Raw genomic sequence first — 14,413 nt, forward strand, 5'->3', positions numbered from 1 at the left:
GACGCAGAGAAATTCCTCCCACTAAGGGTGCTGACGGACGGTTCAAGAAAGAATTCCTCGACCTCGAGTGCGGCCATAGCTGCGAGTGCGGCCATAGCTGCAAAGTGTGTGACAGACTGCGGTTTGATCACAACCTCACGCAACTTGTGTGCGCCATTCGGAACCGAAGCTTGAATCTAACGAACCGGTGACAAGACAAAAGACTTTCATAAAAAGCGGGCTAAACACGTTCGAATTTGAGAAAACGACCACGAGCTCCGCTGTTTTGACAGCTTTCACTGGGTAAAATTGACTTTACATGTTTCGCTTTGAAACTCTTAGCGTTCACACATTGTAAATATATATGCACAACTTCCCGAGTTGTATTTCTCGTAGAAGGCACAAGCAAGGCCTATATAACTGGAATGATGACAACCATGCACGTCGTAAAGACTACGCAAGCTTAAACGCATCACAAGAAGCAAGGTTAGAAGCCTCTATTTATCTGAAATAACCATTTCATACTAGACGCCAACATCGATTTTCACTGACCTACCAATCAGAGATTTGGCGAGAAGCCAAATTGCTGCCCTCGCTGTCGATCTTACGTGAGTTCAAGTCGTGCGCGAAACATAAAAGCTTTTCCGGTGTCACAAAAGTGTGGATTTCTATCCTTTTCTTCGCTTCTCCGTCTTACTTTCCATTTTTTTATTCACTTCATTTCTTTCACACCGTCGTACACGAAGGTGCAATATACTTACGGAAGGTGAAATATGGGGCTTGTAAATAAGGACATGTCGAACAAAGAAAAGAATAATGTTAGAAATAACACCTATCGAAAGCATCTTCACATGCCATTAGAAGATGACTCATTGCGCGTGGGATGCGCTTTTTATCCTTTAAATTGTCACGTTCGTGGCAGATATATTCGCACACATAGCAGAACGTCATGAGAAAGAAGACCTCATAAGAAACTACTTCTTATTCCTGAAGTTTATCGGCCGTTTGCATCCGAGATTTCCAAAAAAATTTAAATGCTTAACTGAGTAAATATAATTACGCTACTTCCCTTTTTTATGCATTTACTTTACCGCACATATTTCCTAATACGAATAGTAGCCGGTGACTTCAAGAGGCATATCCACACGAGGAGACGTGCTTCCTAAAGGGCTGCAGTAAACAATGTATCTTCCTCTCTACGATCACTCTCTCTCACTCTCTCTCTCGCTTTGTCTCTCAAGAGATTTCTCAACTCCTTAACATACCCCTAGTGATTTCCTCTGATCACGAACGGGCGAGAGAAACTTTGCAGTTTCAGCCTCGCTTTCTGATTTCGAAGTCACAGGGAGGCACTTTGTTTAGCAGTGCCAAAAGACAACACGACATGGATGCGTCGTTACAAACCGCTGCATTAACTGGCAAAAAAATATCGGGACAATGCCATCGGAGCACTCGTCAGATGGAGGCATTCAGAACTATTAAAAAACGCTGATACCGTCGGTGTCACGCAGACTGGGAATATCCGCCAACCACATGTTGCTTCTGCGCCTCTTGGTGATTATTTTCATTGTTCTTCCAGCACTCGTCACACTCAGCTTCTGAGGTAAGTCATCCAATTAGGTGCAGAAATCAAATAATCATAAAAGTTTTTTTCTCTTTGCGGTTTCACTCTACCAAGTACGTCACAATAACTTCATCTCCTAATAATTTTTGAGCGTAGTGATCAGCTAGCTGGGACCTTTTGCCCGTCCCAGGAATTCCCAGAACCTTTCAATACAGTTCCTTGACTGAGTGTAGTAATCATAAGACACAGCTTTACAGTTACTCTCTTGGCATTTCTTTTCTTAAGGTGTCTCTACCGCAGTACACTGCAGCTTTACAGAGACAGCACGCTTTACAGGTTCCGGCACTTAGTAATTTTATAAATGGTAACAAGAAATAACTGCCATCAAGTAAGTTAGCGCGTCAGCCACTGTAATATGCTGTATAATAGTCGTACTAAATTGTCGCACTTATATTAAATCTTTATTTTGGTGCCGGAAGAAGAAAAGGTACCTGTTTCAAACCTATATCTTCCGTTCGCTTCATGTTGCGCATCTTGTATGCTCATGACAGAGTGAATGATCTTGGAGAAGGCTGAAAAGTAGTGGTGATCGTACTTAATTTTTTTACATATTTATAGATTGTATGAGACGTAAAAAAAGACGCGGCAAAGGATAACGTGCTATGATATACACATTTTTTATGTGTATTGGTGTATTTATCGTCTTTCTATAGCGTAATTTGTGTCACTGTACTTAATTTTATTTTGTGATTCCGCAATAAATAAAGTTCCTTCACATGATGTGATAATCCCACACAAGTAACAAAATGGCTAGACACATAACTGTAGTTTTGTTGATTTGTGATTGATTTAGCATGTACTGAAATTTTTGAAGAAAGTACAGCAAGTCCCCGGTTTATCCACAACGTTGCATTGTTAAATCACCCAAGAATAATGGTAGGTGCAGTGAAACGTTTCCAACCAAAACACAGGGCAGTCACATGCATTTATATATATAACCTAAATCACGCACCTAAATCTAAGCACACGGGTGTTTTCGCATTTCGCCCCCATCGAAATGCGGCCGCCGTGGCCGGGATTCGATCCCGCGACCTCGTGCTCAGCAGCCCAACACCATAGCTATATATATATATATATATATATATATATATATATTAGAAGTACCCCGTCACCACCCATACACGCTGTAGGAAGCACTCTTCTAGTTTTCAGCGATGGTTCGCAACCAGCTATCGGGCAGTTGTTTGTGACAACAGAATAAATATAATAAAAGTAATGTGTTGCCCAGTTTCCAAATATGACCCAGAATATATGAGAAGATATCAAAGGCAAATGTCTACACAAGCTAAAAACAACAATTCAATAACCTTGAGAGCGAAGAAAGCCAGACAATGGAGATGTGAAAAAAATTTGAAGAAGGCTTGCTGTACAGAAAAAATTCAACACTACGTTACAATATCTTAGACGCAAGAATAAAATCTGCAGAGCAGGCCGTTTTTCAGATACCTTACTCCATGGTGCCCGAAGTTATTGCACGTTAGAACGACGGTCAATAATAATGTTGAGTGGTGTTCTCAAAACACGTCGATGGCGACTCTTAGCTGGAACATCGTACAAGAAGGTGTTCTGTGTTTTCCCCACAAGTGTACACATTTGCGACAAGGCCAAACAAATAATACCAGATGTATATTAACACACAAATCAGCACGGTTTTCGATACTTGAAATAGAGCCACTTGCTAGGGGAACGTTTGTGTTGACCCTTTCACGTCAGAAACATCGGGCACGTTTGAAAATCACCACTGGGTATGTGTTACTGGGTATGTGGTGCTCTTTGATGAACTTCTTTCACGCCAACGCGAGTCCCTCGTCCTGAGAAAACAACGAACAACAACACGTACTACGCTTCGCATCAGTGCACAGCAAGTCGTAAAGGCATTAGCCTTTCACTTCAAAACAGTTATGTGATTCTTCAGAATCATTCCCTGTAAAACTGAGATTGCTTCGCATTGCTTAAACGTGGACTGGAGCTGAGTCTGTTGAAAGTTGTAATATTTAGGTACTACAGCATCTAGAAGCGATGCCGTAGTACAAGCACCGATTCGGCCGGGTGCACAGTGTGATCGTCGACGTGGGGATGTCAGGAGGACGAAGGCAACACGTGAGGCTCGTCGAGGGAATAAAGGTGAGAACAGGTGCTTGCATAGTAAGGTACGACGCATATGAAAACATATTTAGGGCTTCTATACCTCTCATGTCCCAGTGGCATTCTGTGGGATTAACCAGGAATCAGCACAATGTTAGGTGCACGTACCCAATAACCTCAGAATGGATCAACATAAATATAGCAAAATCAAAAATATGAGAGTAACGTGAATATAACACGCTATCGTTTTTAAGAGGTGAATGTGTTTTAAACATACCTACGATCTGACAATATATGTAAACACTCTTTGTCCTATTTTATTGTTGGAATGCGCCAAACAAAGGTGCATTCACCAAGGCCCCTTTATTAACCGAAATTGGACACTGTGTAAGCCGGAACTTCCCGTGACACATACCCAACAGCCCAAGAACTTCACTTTGGGCACACTCTAAGCAAGCAGGCAAACGAACTAACAAGCATGGTAAGCATGGATCAAACGTTATAAACCTAAGAAAATCAAATGAGCAACTGGATATCATGCACACTACACATTCATTATTTAGTTAGTTAGTTAGTTAGTTAGTTAGTTGGTTAGTTAGTTAGTTAGTTAGTACTCACATGGTAAAAAAACACCTCAAAGGGGAGTGTTTAGAATTTACAATTTTAGACTTTACAACAGCAGCGACAGAAAGGCAATATTATAGCAGCGTTTAAGGCATAAAAGAACAGAAAACACGAAATACCGCTAGTTCTTTAGTCTAATAAATCACAAATGTACAGTGCAACAATGAAACATCACTAATTGTGAAAAAAGTAGAGACAAGGCCGGTCTAGTCTTAGCAAGTGCGCGGAATGAATGAATAAGAAAATTTTTTAATTTAGGTGTTACAATGCCTATTTCTTTTTCTCTGATCAAGCCTTGAGGATTTTTATGGAGGTGAACAGAGCAGGTTACCGTGTAAACTTGATGATCAAATACTTTATACAACATCATTAGTCGTGCAGCATTACATCGCGTTCAGAATTTGTTTAAGCCTAAGTTACCTTCCCTATCTTTTAAGTTCCCTGTACGTTGACAGTTAGAAAAAATAAACTGGGAATATATGTTCGAAGATCATTGCAAATCGGCTAATGAGAATTTCAACACCCGGGTTCGCGATTTACGACTCGTAATCCAGCTGTGAACGAACAATGGATGGGGGCTGAAGGAAAGCTAAGGTATAGAATAACTTGGTGTGCCATAGGCATTGTTTATGACATAATCTATATGAGTGGCTCAGCTAAAGTTAGCAATGATGTGGATGCCCAGGCATTTATATGGTGAAGCGAATTCCAGTGTAGCGCACTTTACCTAGTATGTGGTAACTGAGTGGAAGTTTGAGACACACTCAATAATTTACACTTGTTTGCTTTCAGTACCATATGAAAGGTTCCGCAGGATGAAGAGATGGCGTTACTGTCAGCTTTAATTATGCTTGTCAGTCCCACTTTTTAATTCTCTGAAGAGAACGCAATCATCTCTGACAAATAGATGACGAAACACAGTTAGGTAAATCGTTTATAATGATTTAGAAGACTAACAGCCCAAGACCGCTGCCTTGGGGAACATCAAAGAGCAAAGTGTGTGCTGGGCAGAGTTGATTTTACTAGCTGAAAGAAACTATTAATGGTATGTGAGAAAGTGTTCAAGCCATGTTAGTGCATTAGTACCTCAATCTACCATGCGCAGTTTTAGTAAAAGAAGGCTATGAGAAACCTTAAAGCAAACATAAATGCGTTGTCAAAATATAAAAATGTGCAGTCAGCTATATAACGGCGATCAAGAATGGCGTGAAATTTCTCAGTGAAGAAAAGTAGCGACGTGTCAGATGAACGTAGCTCGCTAGAACCGTGCTGTGAGGGTTGAAGAAGAAAGAGTTAGATTCAAATGAATTCACGATGTGCGAGCACAGTGTATGCTCTGCAATCTTGCCTGATTCAGTCATGGTGTACATATATATATATATATATATATATATATATATATATATATATATATATATATATATATATACATATATATATACAGGCCGGCAATCTACAATGTGTGTCTGTGTGTGTTTAATGTATTTAGCGAGACAATGACCGACTTACTTCGCTTCAAAAAGACAGGAAACTTGTTCCGCTAAGGTCAGACACAGATAATTACAGTCGAATAAACCAACAAGACTGCTAGCGCAGGAACGCCAAGCCTCAAGTGGGACTAAAAAAGGTCCATTTGAAGACGCTGTGGGTGTTGAGAATGCAAGCCTGTGTAGGAGTTCTAACTTTCCATTAACGTAAACCCGCCGAATAAAAATACATAGCCGCATTTAAATGTGACCCAAGCAGAGCTCGAGGGTAGGTTACAGACACGTGCCACCCCTGTCTCAGATACTTCACAGATATCACCGGCCACCCTTCCTGACAGTTGCAACCGTATACTTAAGTTTCCCGCGTAGAAGCCCGTAACCACAGTACCTCATTAGGGCGTGCCTGCTACGTAGCCTAGCCGCCAAGCTGTTCAAAGCGAGCGCAGACGCCCGTAACTAATTGGCTAACCAGCGAATCTCTTCCTGATGAACTCCGCTGAAACATAGCTGACCTGGAGCTTAACAAATTTTTGCGCTTAGCGGCTTGCTAATGGCGATCTTCTTGGGCATCCCGCTTTAGCGGTAATGTCGGTTGCAACAGAATAGTGTATTTCCTTCTTCTCTTATTGCGATAGCAACTATGTGGAGACTCCAGGCGCATTTCTGCCGTCACTGTGATGTTCCGTATAAAGTCCAACATAGTCGCACCGCACCGAGGGCGAGCCGAGGATCGCCTAACCTTCGGAAAGCGCGGGAGGATGGGGGGGGGGGGCGGGGGCGGCGTTCAATTCAGGCGGCTTCCGCATACAGCGCGGCCGCTCGGGTGCCGCATCTTGAAAGTTATCTGTGATGCGAACAAATTGCGCCGCGTGCTTGTAGCTTCCTATGCGCTGTGTTTTCGACCCTTATTTCGAGTTTTAGCGAGCCGCCGTACGAAGGTCACTAAGTATGGACAGCTGGGCTAGTTGGTTATGATTAGCACTATGAAACATAGTTCCAGCGCACATTTGGACATGGACGAGGAGAGAAAGACAACACGAACGCCGGTGTTACCAGTACGAAGGTCAGTACTCTCGCTACTGCTGCTGTGCTTTCTATATCCAGCGTTTTCACAGGAGTTTCCGCGGTCATTGACTGAGATGTGTTCATGGTTACCCGTGCGCCCGTGGCACCGTGCTTGTTAATTTAGTTGGAAAGCAAATGTTTACATGTTTGTGCAGCCGATAAAAGTACTATCTTTACTTCGTAGAGCTGTCTACTAATTTGCTATCGCAATCGGTGCTCTGCCTTTTGGGCGCAAAGGCGACTTTTTTTAATGCCGACCTAAGCAGGGATGTCGTTATAACCGTTTCTAAAGCAGCAAATAAACAAAACACAAGATGAAAGTCATGTGGAGTAAACTGAGAGCATATCTACATATAGTTCAACTTGAAACTGCAGTTCGAATCTTGAGTTAAGTCAGGTAACATTGTCCAGTGCGTGTCTCCTAAGGATCGTTTCACGTTATGTGTAAATACTTCTAAAGCAGGTACCATGTAATATTTACTTACAGTAATCCATATTCCTGTCGTTCATTACAGAGCAGAGCATCAACGTTTGAGTAAACGCATGCATAGTCTAAGAGGGCGAGACTCAGTTTCTTAGAAGGTGATAATGAGTGGCTCGAAGAGCACACCACAGCTGTCTAATTTTGTTATTTATTTATTTATTTATTTATTTGTACATACTGCAGCCCCATAGGAGGGCTATTGCAGGAGTGGGCAAAAACAGTGTTGAACAAAAATAAAGTGAAATCAACATTGACTCTTACAACATCTTTACAATCATTTACAAAATTTTACAAATTGTTTTCAATGATTCACAAAAAGCAGCGACACAGCAAGACGCACACATAAAGTATAAACTAAACCTGATTTAAATAGTTACATATACTAGTTTTTATAGACAGCAATTTCAAATTCGCTTATCGGGAGTGAACGAACGCAGCCAGGCAAGGAATTCCATACTTCTATTGTGCGGGGAAAGAAGCTGTACTTGAAGGTATTTGTACGGGCATAGAGAGGGTTAAGATTAAGCTCGTGGAAATTACGCGTGCAAGAAGTCTTGGTGAAATATATGCAAGCTGTGCTTGAAGTGTGGTATGACTTGTTAATTATGTTGTGCAAAAATTTTAATGATTCCACATCACGACGTACTGAAAGTAATCTTAGATTCAGCGTTGGGAGGGCGGACGACGGTGAAAAATAGCGGTCATACCGATGTAAAATGAAACGGACGGCTTTTTTCTGAACTGCTTCTAGTTTGATTATGTTGTTTTGGTTATGTGGCGACCAGACTGTTGCGGCATAATCGATAATGGGGCGAACAAGAGTTTTATACATTAGAAGTTTTGTTGCTTTCGGAGCCTTTTGCATAGTGCGACGTAGGTATCCAAGCTGTTTTAGGGCTTTTGAACATGTTTGGTCAATGTGTGTAGTCCATCAGAGATTGTGAGTAAATGTTACGCCAAGGTATTTGTATTGTCGAACTCTGGTTAAAGGAGACCCATTCAATGAATATGTCGCCATTACAGGTGCTGCTCTTTTCGTGAAGGACAAAACAACCGTTTTTTTTAAATTAATGTTCATTTTCCATTTTTCACACCAAGCACTGAAAGAGATAAAGGAATCGTTTAATCGCTGAAAGCTATTCGGGGAATCAATCACGTCGTATAAGACGCAATCGTCAGCATAAAGACGAATATTAGAGGAAACATGTTTTGGGAGGTCATTGACATAAATTAAAAACAATAACGGACCCAGGACGGATCCTTGAGGAACCCCGGAGCCTACTTCAAGTATGGATGACCTTGCAGAACTAAAGTCGACGTATTGGGACCGGTTAGAAAGGAAACTAGCGATCCAATTGACCAGGTGGGAATTTTTTAGTATTGCATTTAATTTTTGCAAGAGGTGAGAATGAAGTAATGAATCGAAAGCTTTAGAAAAATCAATGAAGATAGCATCAATCTGTTTACCGAGATCCAACTGATAAGCGATGTCATGGGTGAAATCGGTTAACTGCGTGATAGTACTGAAACCACGTCTAAAGCCGTGCTGAACATTAGTTAGAATGGTGTTGGACTCCAGAAAATCTATTATGTGTTTGTAAATAATATGTTCCAGCATTTTGCACGATTGGGAAGTTAAAGAAATGGGTCTGTAATTCGTTATGTCTGTCTTCCTGCCTGTTTTATACAAGGGTATTACTCTTGCAAGTTTCCACGATGAAGGAACGATTCCTGTATCTAGAGACTTATTGAATATAATTTCAAGATAGCGTGATGTCCATTGTGAATAGCGAAGTAAAAAGGAATTCGGAATAACGTCGGAGCCACTAGACTTTTTTGTGTCTAAATTTAGAATCAAATTAAGAACGCCATTAACATCAACGGAAATGTCGGAAATAGAAAAATCTGAATCATTATCAAAAGCAGGGCAGACATGAGAATCGTTTGCGTACACCGAATGGAAATATTCATTGAATGCATTGGAGATGCGTGCAGGATCATTTATAGTTTCATCATTGATAGTGAATGAAGATGAAGATTCAGTAGTAGGCATGACAGAACGCCAGAACTTCCGAGGATTATTTCTTAGTAAACCTGGCAGCTCGATATGAAAGAAAAAATCTTTGGCCGTATTCATTTTCAAATTTAGTTCCTCTTTGGCAGAGGTGAATCTAGCAATTGCATCAGGGTCATTACTACGTTTTGAGCGTCTCAGTCTTCTAACGCGGCGTGATAACTGCAAGATTTCTCTAGTCATCCAAGGGAGGGCACGATTTTTTTTCTTAGTTTTTAATGGAACAAAGCGTTGAATACACAGCTTTATAATGTTTTCAAATTGGTGAACTAATGTATTCACGTCGCAGTATTTACTAAGTGTGCAAAACGATTCAAAACGTTCTGATAAGACATCAAGAATAGACGTGTCGTCAGAGCGATTAAAGTCGAAAAAAGTTTGATTTTCGGCACGCGGTTTACAAACTGTGCAGTTTAGCGATATGGACACTACCCTGTGATCTGAAATGCCATCAGTAATTTCACACTCAGACAGCTTATCAACAAGGTCTGAACTAATAAATACCAGGTCAAGAAGTGTGTTTTGTCTTGTTGCGCCATTGACTACTTGTGTAAGCCCAAAAGATAAAGAAAAGTTAATTAGTTCGCTACCTAAACAACTGTGATGCGATAGTGAGGGCCAGTGAATATCTGGTGTGTTAAAGTCTCCCATTAGAATTAAGCTAGATGTATGAAAACTGTGCGTGTTGATGTAATCAGCGAGAAGAAAAATGTTATCAGGTGAGGAGGCAGGTGGATGGTAGAAAACAGAGACTATGATTGTTTTTTTGCCTAAGTATAATTTACACCAAACAGACTCAAGATCTGCAGGAGGACAGATAACTGAAAACTTCAAATCCGATTTAAAGAATATGGCGACACCGCCTCCCCTACCAGTTTTGCGGTCTGATCGGACAGCTACATAGCCGGGTGGAGTGATTTCAGAGTCATATATGTGATCTTGAAGCCATGTTTCAGTGACACCAATGAAATGAGGGGAATAGGAGGCTACCAAGGAAAGAAACAGCGGGAACTTATTTACTAGACTTCTTGCATTCAAATTCAAGAAAGTAAGCTTGTAAGAGTCGCGAATTTGTCAAGGTGAAGATGACGTGGCCGGGAGACTGTTGTCAGAAAGGCTCGAATTATTCACTACGGCGTTTACAGCGAGACCTGAATCGTCAACTAGGGCATTAGCTGCATCATTCCACCTGTAGCGGACACCATTTATAAAGACATGGTCATAACGCAACCTCACCACAGAGCCATGGTCACGAAAAGAAGAGGTTGCTGCCCACAGCTTTTTGCGGATGGCACGTACATTAGCCGAGTAATCTTCAGTTATGTAAAATTTTGTTCCTTTCAGCTTTGAGACAATTTTCATTATTTCTACTTTGTTCCGAAAGTCTAGTACTCGTAATATAACTGGGCGCGATCTACCTTCACGTTTGGTGCCAATTCTGTGACAACGTTCGATGGGCGGGCATTCAATTTGAAGTTTCTCTGTGAAAAATTGGTGTACATTAGACAAAAGCGTATCTGTGTTTTCGGCATTGTGTTCACCAAGTCCATGCAAAATTATATTGTTGCGTCTCGAGCGATTTTCAAGGTCATCATTTTTTTTAATTAGTTCCGAAACAGCCTGAGATAAAGAGCGTACGTCCGAACCAGAATGGTCAAATGAGACTTTAGGATCAGCGCTAGTTTTTTCGAGAGCGGCCACACGGGATTCCAGAGCGTCAAAACGCTTGTTAACAGTTTGCTGAAAAACCTTGATGTCAGCGATGTCTCGAGCTATCGTTTTTTGCCCAGCCAATATTTCTGTCAGCATTCCGGAAATATTGTTCAAGTCATTATCAGGTTCAGCAGATGAACACGAAGTTTCGTCTGAATTACCGGTGTTAGGAATCGTCTTTCTCGGGGGACCGGGATTTAATTCTATATCACCGCTAAGAACAAGCCGATTTGCGCAGAACAGTGCATGCATAAAACAAGACAAAAAGCTCTGTGGGCAAGAGAGCAGCAGCAAACAACGATCATCTGATCTCAAACAATGAGCGTTTTGAAAGTAACGTACCTGCACGAAAAACAAGACGCGATTAAGCATCCCGTTGGTGCTGCTGCAGTATTGCCCACTGACGAGGAAAGCTGGGTCCAGGACTTTTAAGCGTTGTGTCGATGACGTCATCGACAAACAGCATGCTCCTATTGGGCCGTCCGATGACGTCACATGTAAGTTGGAACCATATGGCGCGATGATAGGACCACTATCGCACCTGCTGAAGCTGTCACACGGGGAGGTGACAGGGCAGTTCGGAGGTAGACCATCATACGCGGGCACAGGCTGTAGCTTCAAATGCAGCGCAGGGTCAACGGACGCATCCACTTCGAAGCACCTCGAGGAAAGGCCAGCATTGAAGATTCCGGTTGAACAGCAAAGAAACTGCACGAAAAACAAGACGCGATTAAGCATCCCGTTGGTGCTGCTGCAGTCTTGCCCACTGACGAGGAAAGCTGGGTCCAGGACTTTTAAGCGTTGTGTCGATGACGTCATCGACAAACAGCATGCTCCTATTGGGCCGTCCGATGACGTCACATGTAAGTTGGAACCATATGGCGCGATGATAGGACCACTATCGCACCTGCTGAAGCTGTCACACGGGGAGGTGACAGGGCAGTTCGGAGGTAGACCATCATACGCGGGCACAGGCTGTAGCTTCAAATGCAGCGCAGGGTCAACGGACGCATCCACTTCGAAGCACCTCGAGGAAAGGCCAGCATTGAAGATTCCGGGTGAACAGCAAAGAAACTGCACGAAAAACAAGACGCGATTCAGCATCCTGTTGGTGCTGCTGCAGTCTTGCCCACTCCTACAGAGCACAGAGCAGAGCACAGAGCACCTACAGAGCACCCAGAGCACCCAGGAAAAAAGAAAAGGATATGCATTCCACAGAGGCGAAACGTTTCAAAAGATGTCTGTTGAAACGGCGCATTTGCGGCTTTCATATGGTCTCCAAGTTATGAAGCTATAAAACGATATAATATTTTCATATCGGTTAGTTCAGGTGTGCAGAGCTTACTACATATCTGCATGTGTGACAATTGGTATCTCGCTACTTCTTTTTTCGTGACAATCATCACCCTTTCTTTCGTGTTTTCTGTACAGGCCAACCTAAGGAATGTTTTAGCGAGCCTAGTGCTTTCATCAATGTTTTCTTTCCGACCATGTCCTTGGGGGTTAATGCAGGAAGTGTATCTCTCGATTTGTTTTCTAACAGAGAGGTTTTCAAATGAATGTTTCTACTGTGCATCGCTGAAAAGCCTTTGAAGAGATTTATTATTGACACGTGTACTTTTTTATGCGGTGACCTTATTTCATCGTCTAACAAATGTTACCGCTCATCAAAGGACGCGCCTGCATGTATCGGATGTTTCTGGAATGTTATCAATGGTTCCATCCACTGTCTGTCACCGAACAATGTGGAATCTGTTGCGTGTGTGCGCGATGCGAATAGTGTAGAACTCTCTGGAAGACACGCGCTCACCAGCGATTACTGTGAAATGGTCGATGGCTGGTGTATAAAAACCGACGCACTTGACCGGCAGATGAGATTTCGACGATCGCCGACCGTGTTCGCCGCTATTGCTGTGCTTTGAGTGTAACTTGCTTTTGTGCGCACAAGTTCGCCCGATAAAAAATTAGTTTCCTCATTGACCGTTTTGCCGCTGTATTATTCACAGTCAATATCTACATGATTCCCGCCGACACTTTACCGCGCCAAATACTTTGGCCTGCCAGGGCAGGATGTACTAACTCGTGTGCGTAAAATGCCTGAGCCTCTATTTGCAAAAACGTTCATTTGTGAAGTTAGATTCTGAAACGATGCCTCTGAGCACCTGGCTGCGTTCAGGAGACTTTATCGTGGCGTCAATTTATTGTCGCTCTTGTTATGTACCTCAAGCAACTGATCACTTTTACAGGCTGCAGAGATGCTATTCTATTTTTGGATGTGCTTCAACAGACTTCTCACAAAGACTTTGATTTAAATTTTCATTCCATGAGATATCTGGTGCTGAACCAGATATCCGGCTAAAGACACACGCTTACAAAAGGTGGAAATATCTGAACCACATGAATGTGTCCCAGTGGTGGTACAAAACAAATTTTAGAGGAGAACAGTATTTTTGAGGCTTTGTTGAAAAATTGTATGATGATGGAACAAAAGCGATCTCTAGGACTACATGTAGGGTGGACTTTGAGCTTTGCAGACATCAGAAACGTGCCAATTTTAACACGGCAGCGTTAAGGGTCCGTATCGCAGAAAATTCGCTATCGGCCTCAGCGAAGTTGTCCGGGAGCGCAAATTTCCGTATCTATTTAGGTATACGTGTGTGGAACGCCTTGCCATCTGACATGCTGTATATACGGCTTATATTCCCACACCCTTCTGTCACTGAAATTGCTCATACCTTGTTTAAGCGGAATTTTGAGAATGACCACCCAAAATCAAGTTTCCTTAAACAAAACACCAACAGCGCATGAATTTTAAGTTAAGTCTCTCAGACTTCAACATTAAAAGTGCGAAACAATGACAGAAACTTGAAAACAACGCAATTTTGTTTTGGAACGCCTGGGCACACTTCCGAGATCGGCCCACGCAAGAGGTCGTCTTTCTACCAGAAATCTCGCTTTTGTGCATGGCGTCCGCCCCCAGCGTTTCCCGGTAAACATCATGAGCTGCAGTTGCCGGGAAGCGTGTGAAGCAGTCAGGGATCTTTGAATGCTATCGCGTTCCCTTCCTAAAGACGAAGCTTAAGCACCATCCAATTTTTTGCCATAATTTAATGACAAACATTCCACATGGCCAAGGCGTTTCGATGGTCGCGGGATGCATCTCCCGTTGGGCGTTCCTTCGCCCTGCGAAATGCCGCCTATATATGAGAGCGCATGTGCTTCTCGCTGCGCAACGCAGACAGATAAGCAGTCAATAACTTGATAAGGATGATAAGGAG

General features: G+C 42.4%; 2 protein-coding genes across 2 annotated transcripts in view; both read right to left on the reverse strand.

The window, feature by feature from the left end:
• Window positions 1-2,018: 2,018 nt before the first annotated feature.
• Window positions 2,019-14,413, reverse strand: part of LOC135911416 (uncharacterized) — a 989,518-nt gene continuing 977,123 nt past the window's right edge. Inside the window, exons 7-8 of the transcript XR_011513989.1 lie at window positions 11,478-12,209; window positions 2,019-2,115 (exon numbers count right to left, since the gene is read on the reverse strand). The gene's annotated coding sequence lies outside the window, so the exon portion shown is untranslated. The remainder of the gene's footprint in view (window positions 2,116-11,477; window positions 12,210-14,413) is intronic.
• LOC135911402 (uncharacterized) lies at window positions 10,368-11,231 on the reverse strand. The gene has a single exon (XM_065443674.2). The coding sequence runs from the start codon at window positions 11,229-11,231 to the stop codon at window positions 10,497-10,499; it is 735 nt and encodes a 244-aa protein (XP_065299746.1). The 3' UTR covers window positions 10,368-10,496.

Source organism: Dermacentor albipictus, chromosome 4 (assembly GCF_038994185.2).
Source record: "Dermacentor albipictus isolate Rhodes 1998 colony chromosome 4, USDA_Dalb.pri_finalv2, whole genome shotgun sequence".
NCBI lineage: Eukaryota > Metazoa > Arthropoda > Arachnida > Ixodida > Ixodidae > Dermacentor > Dermacentor albipictus.

Excerpts from the sequence above, each read along its gene's own strand:
- LOC135911402 (XM_065443674.2), bottom strand. The coding sequence starts at position 11,231 with ATGCTGACAGAAATATTGGCTGGGCAAAAAACGATAGCTCGAGACATC.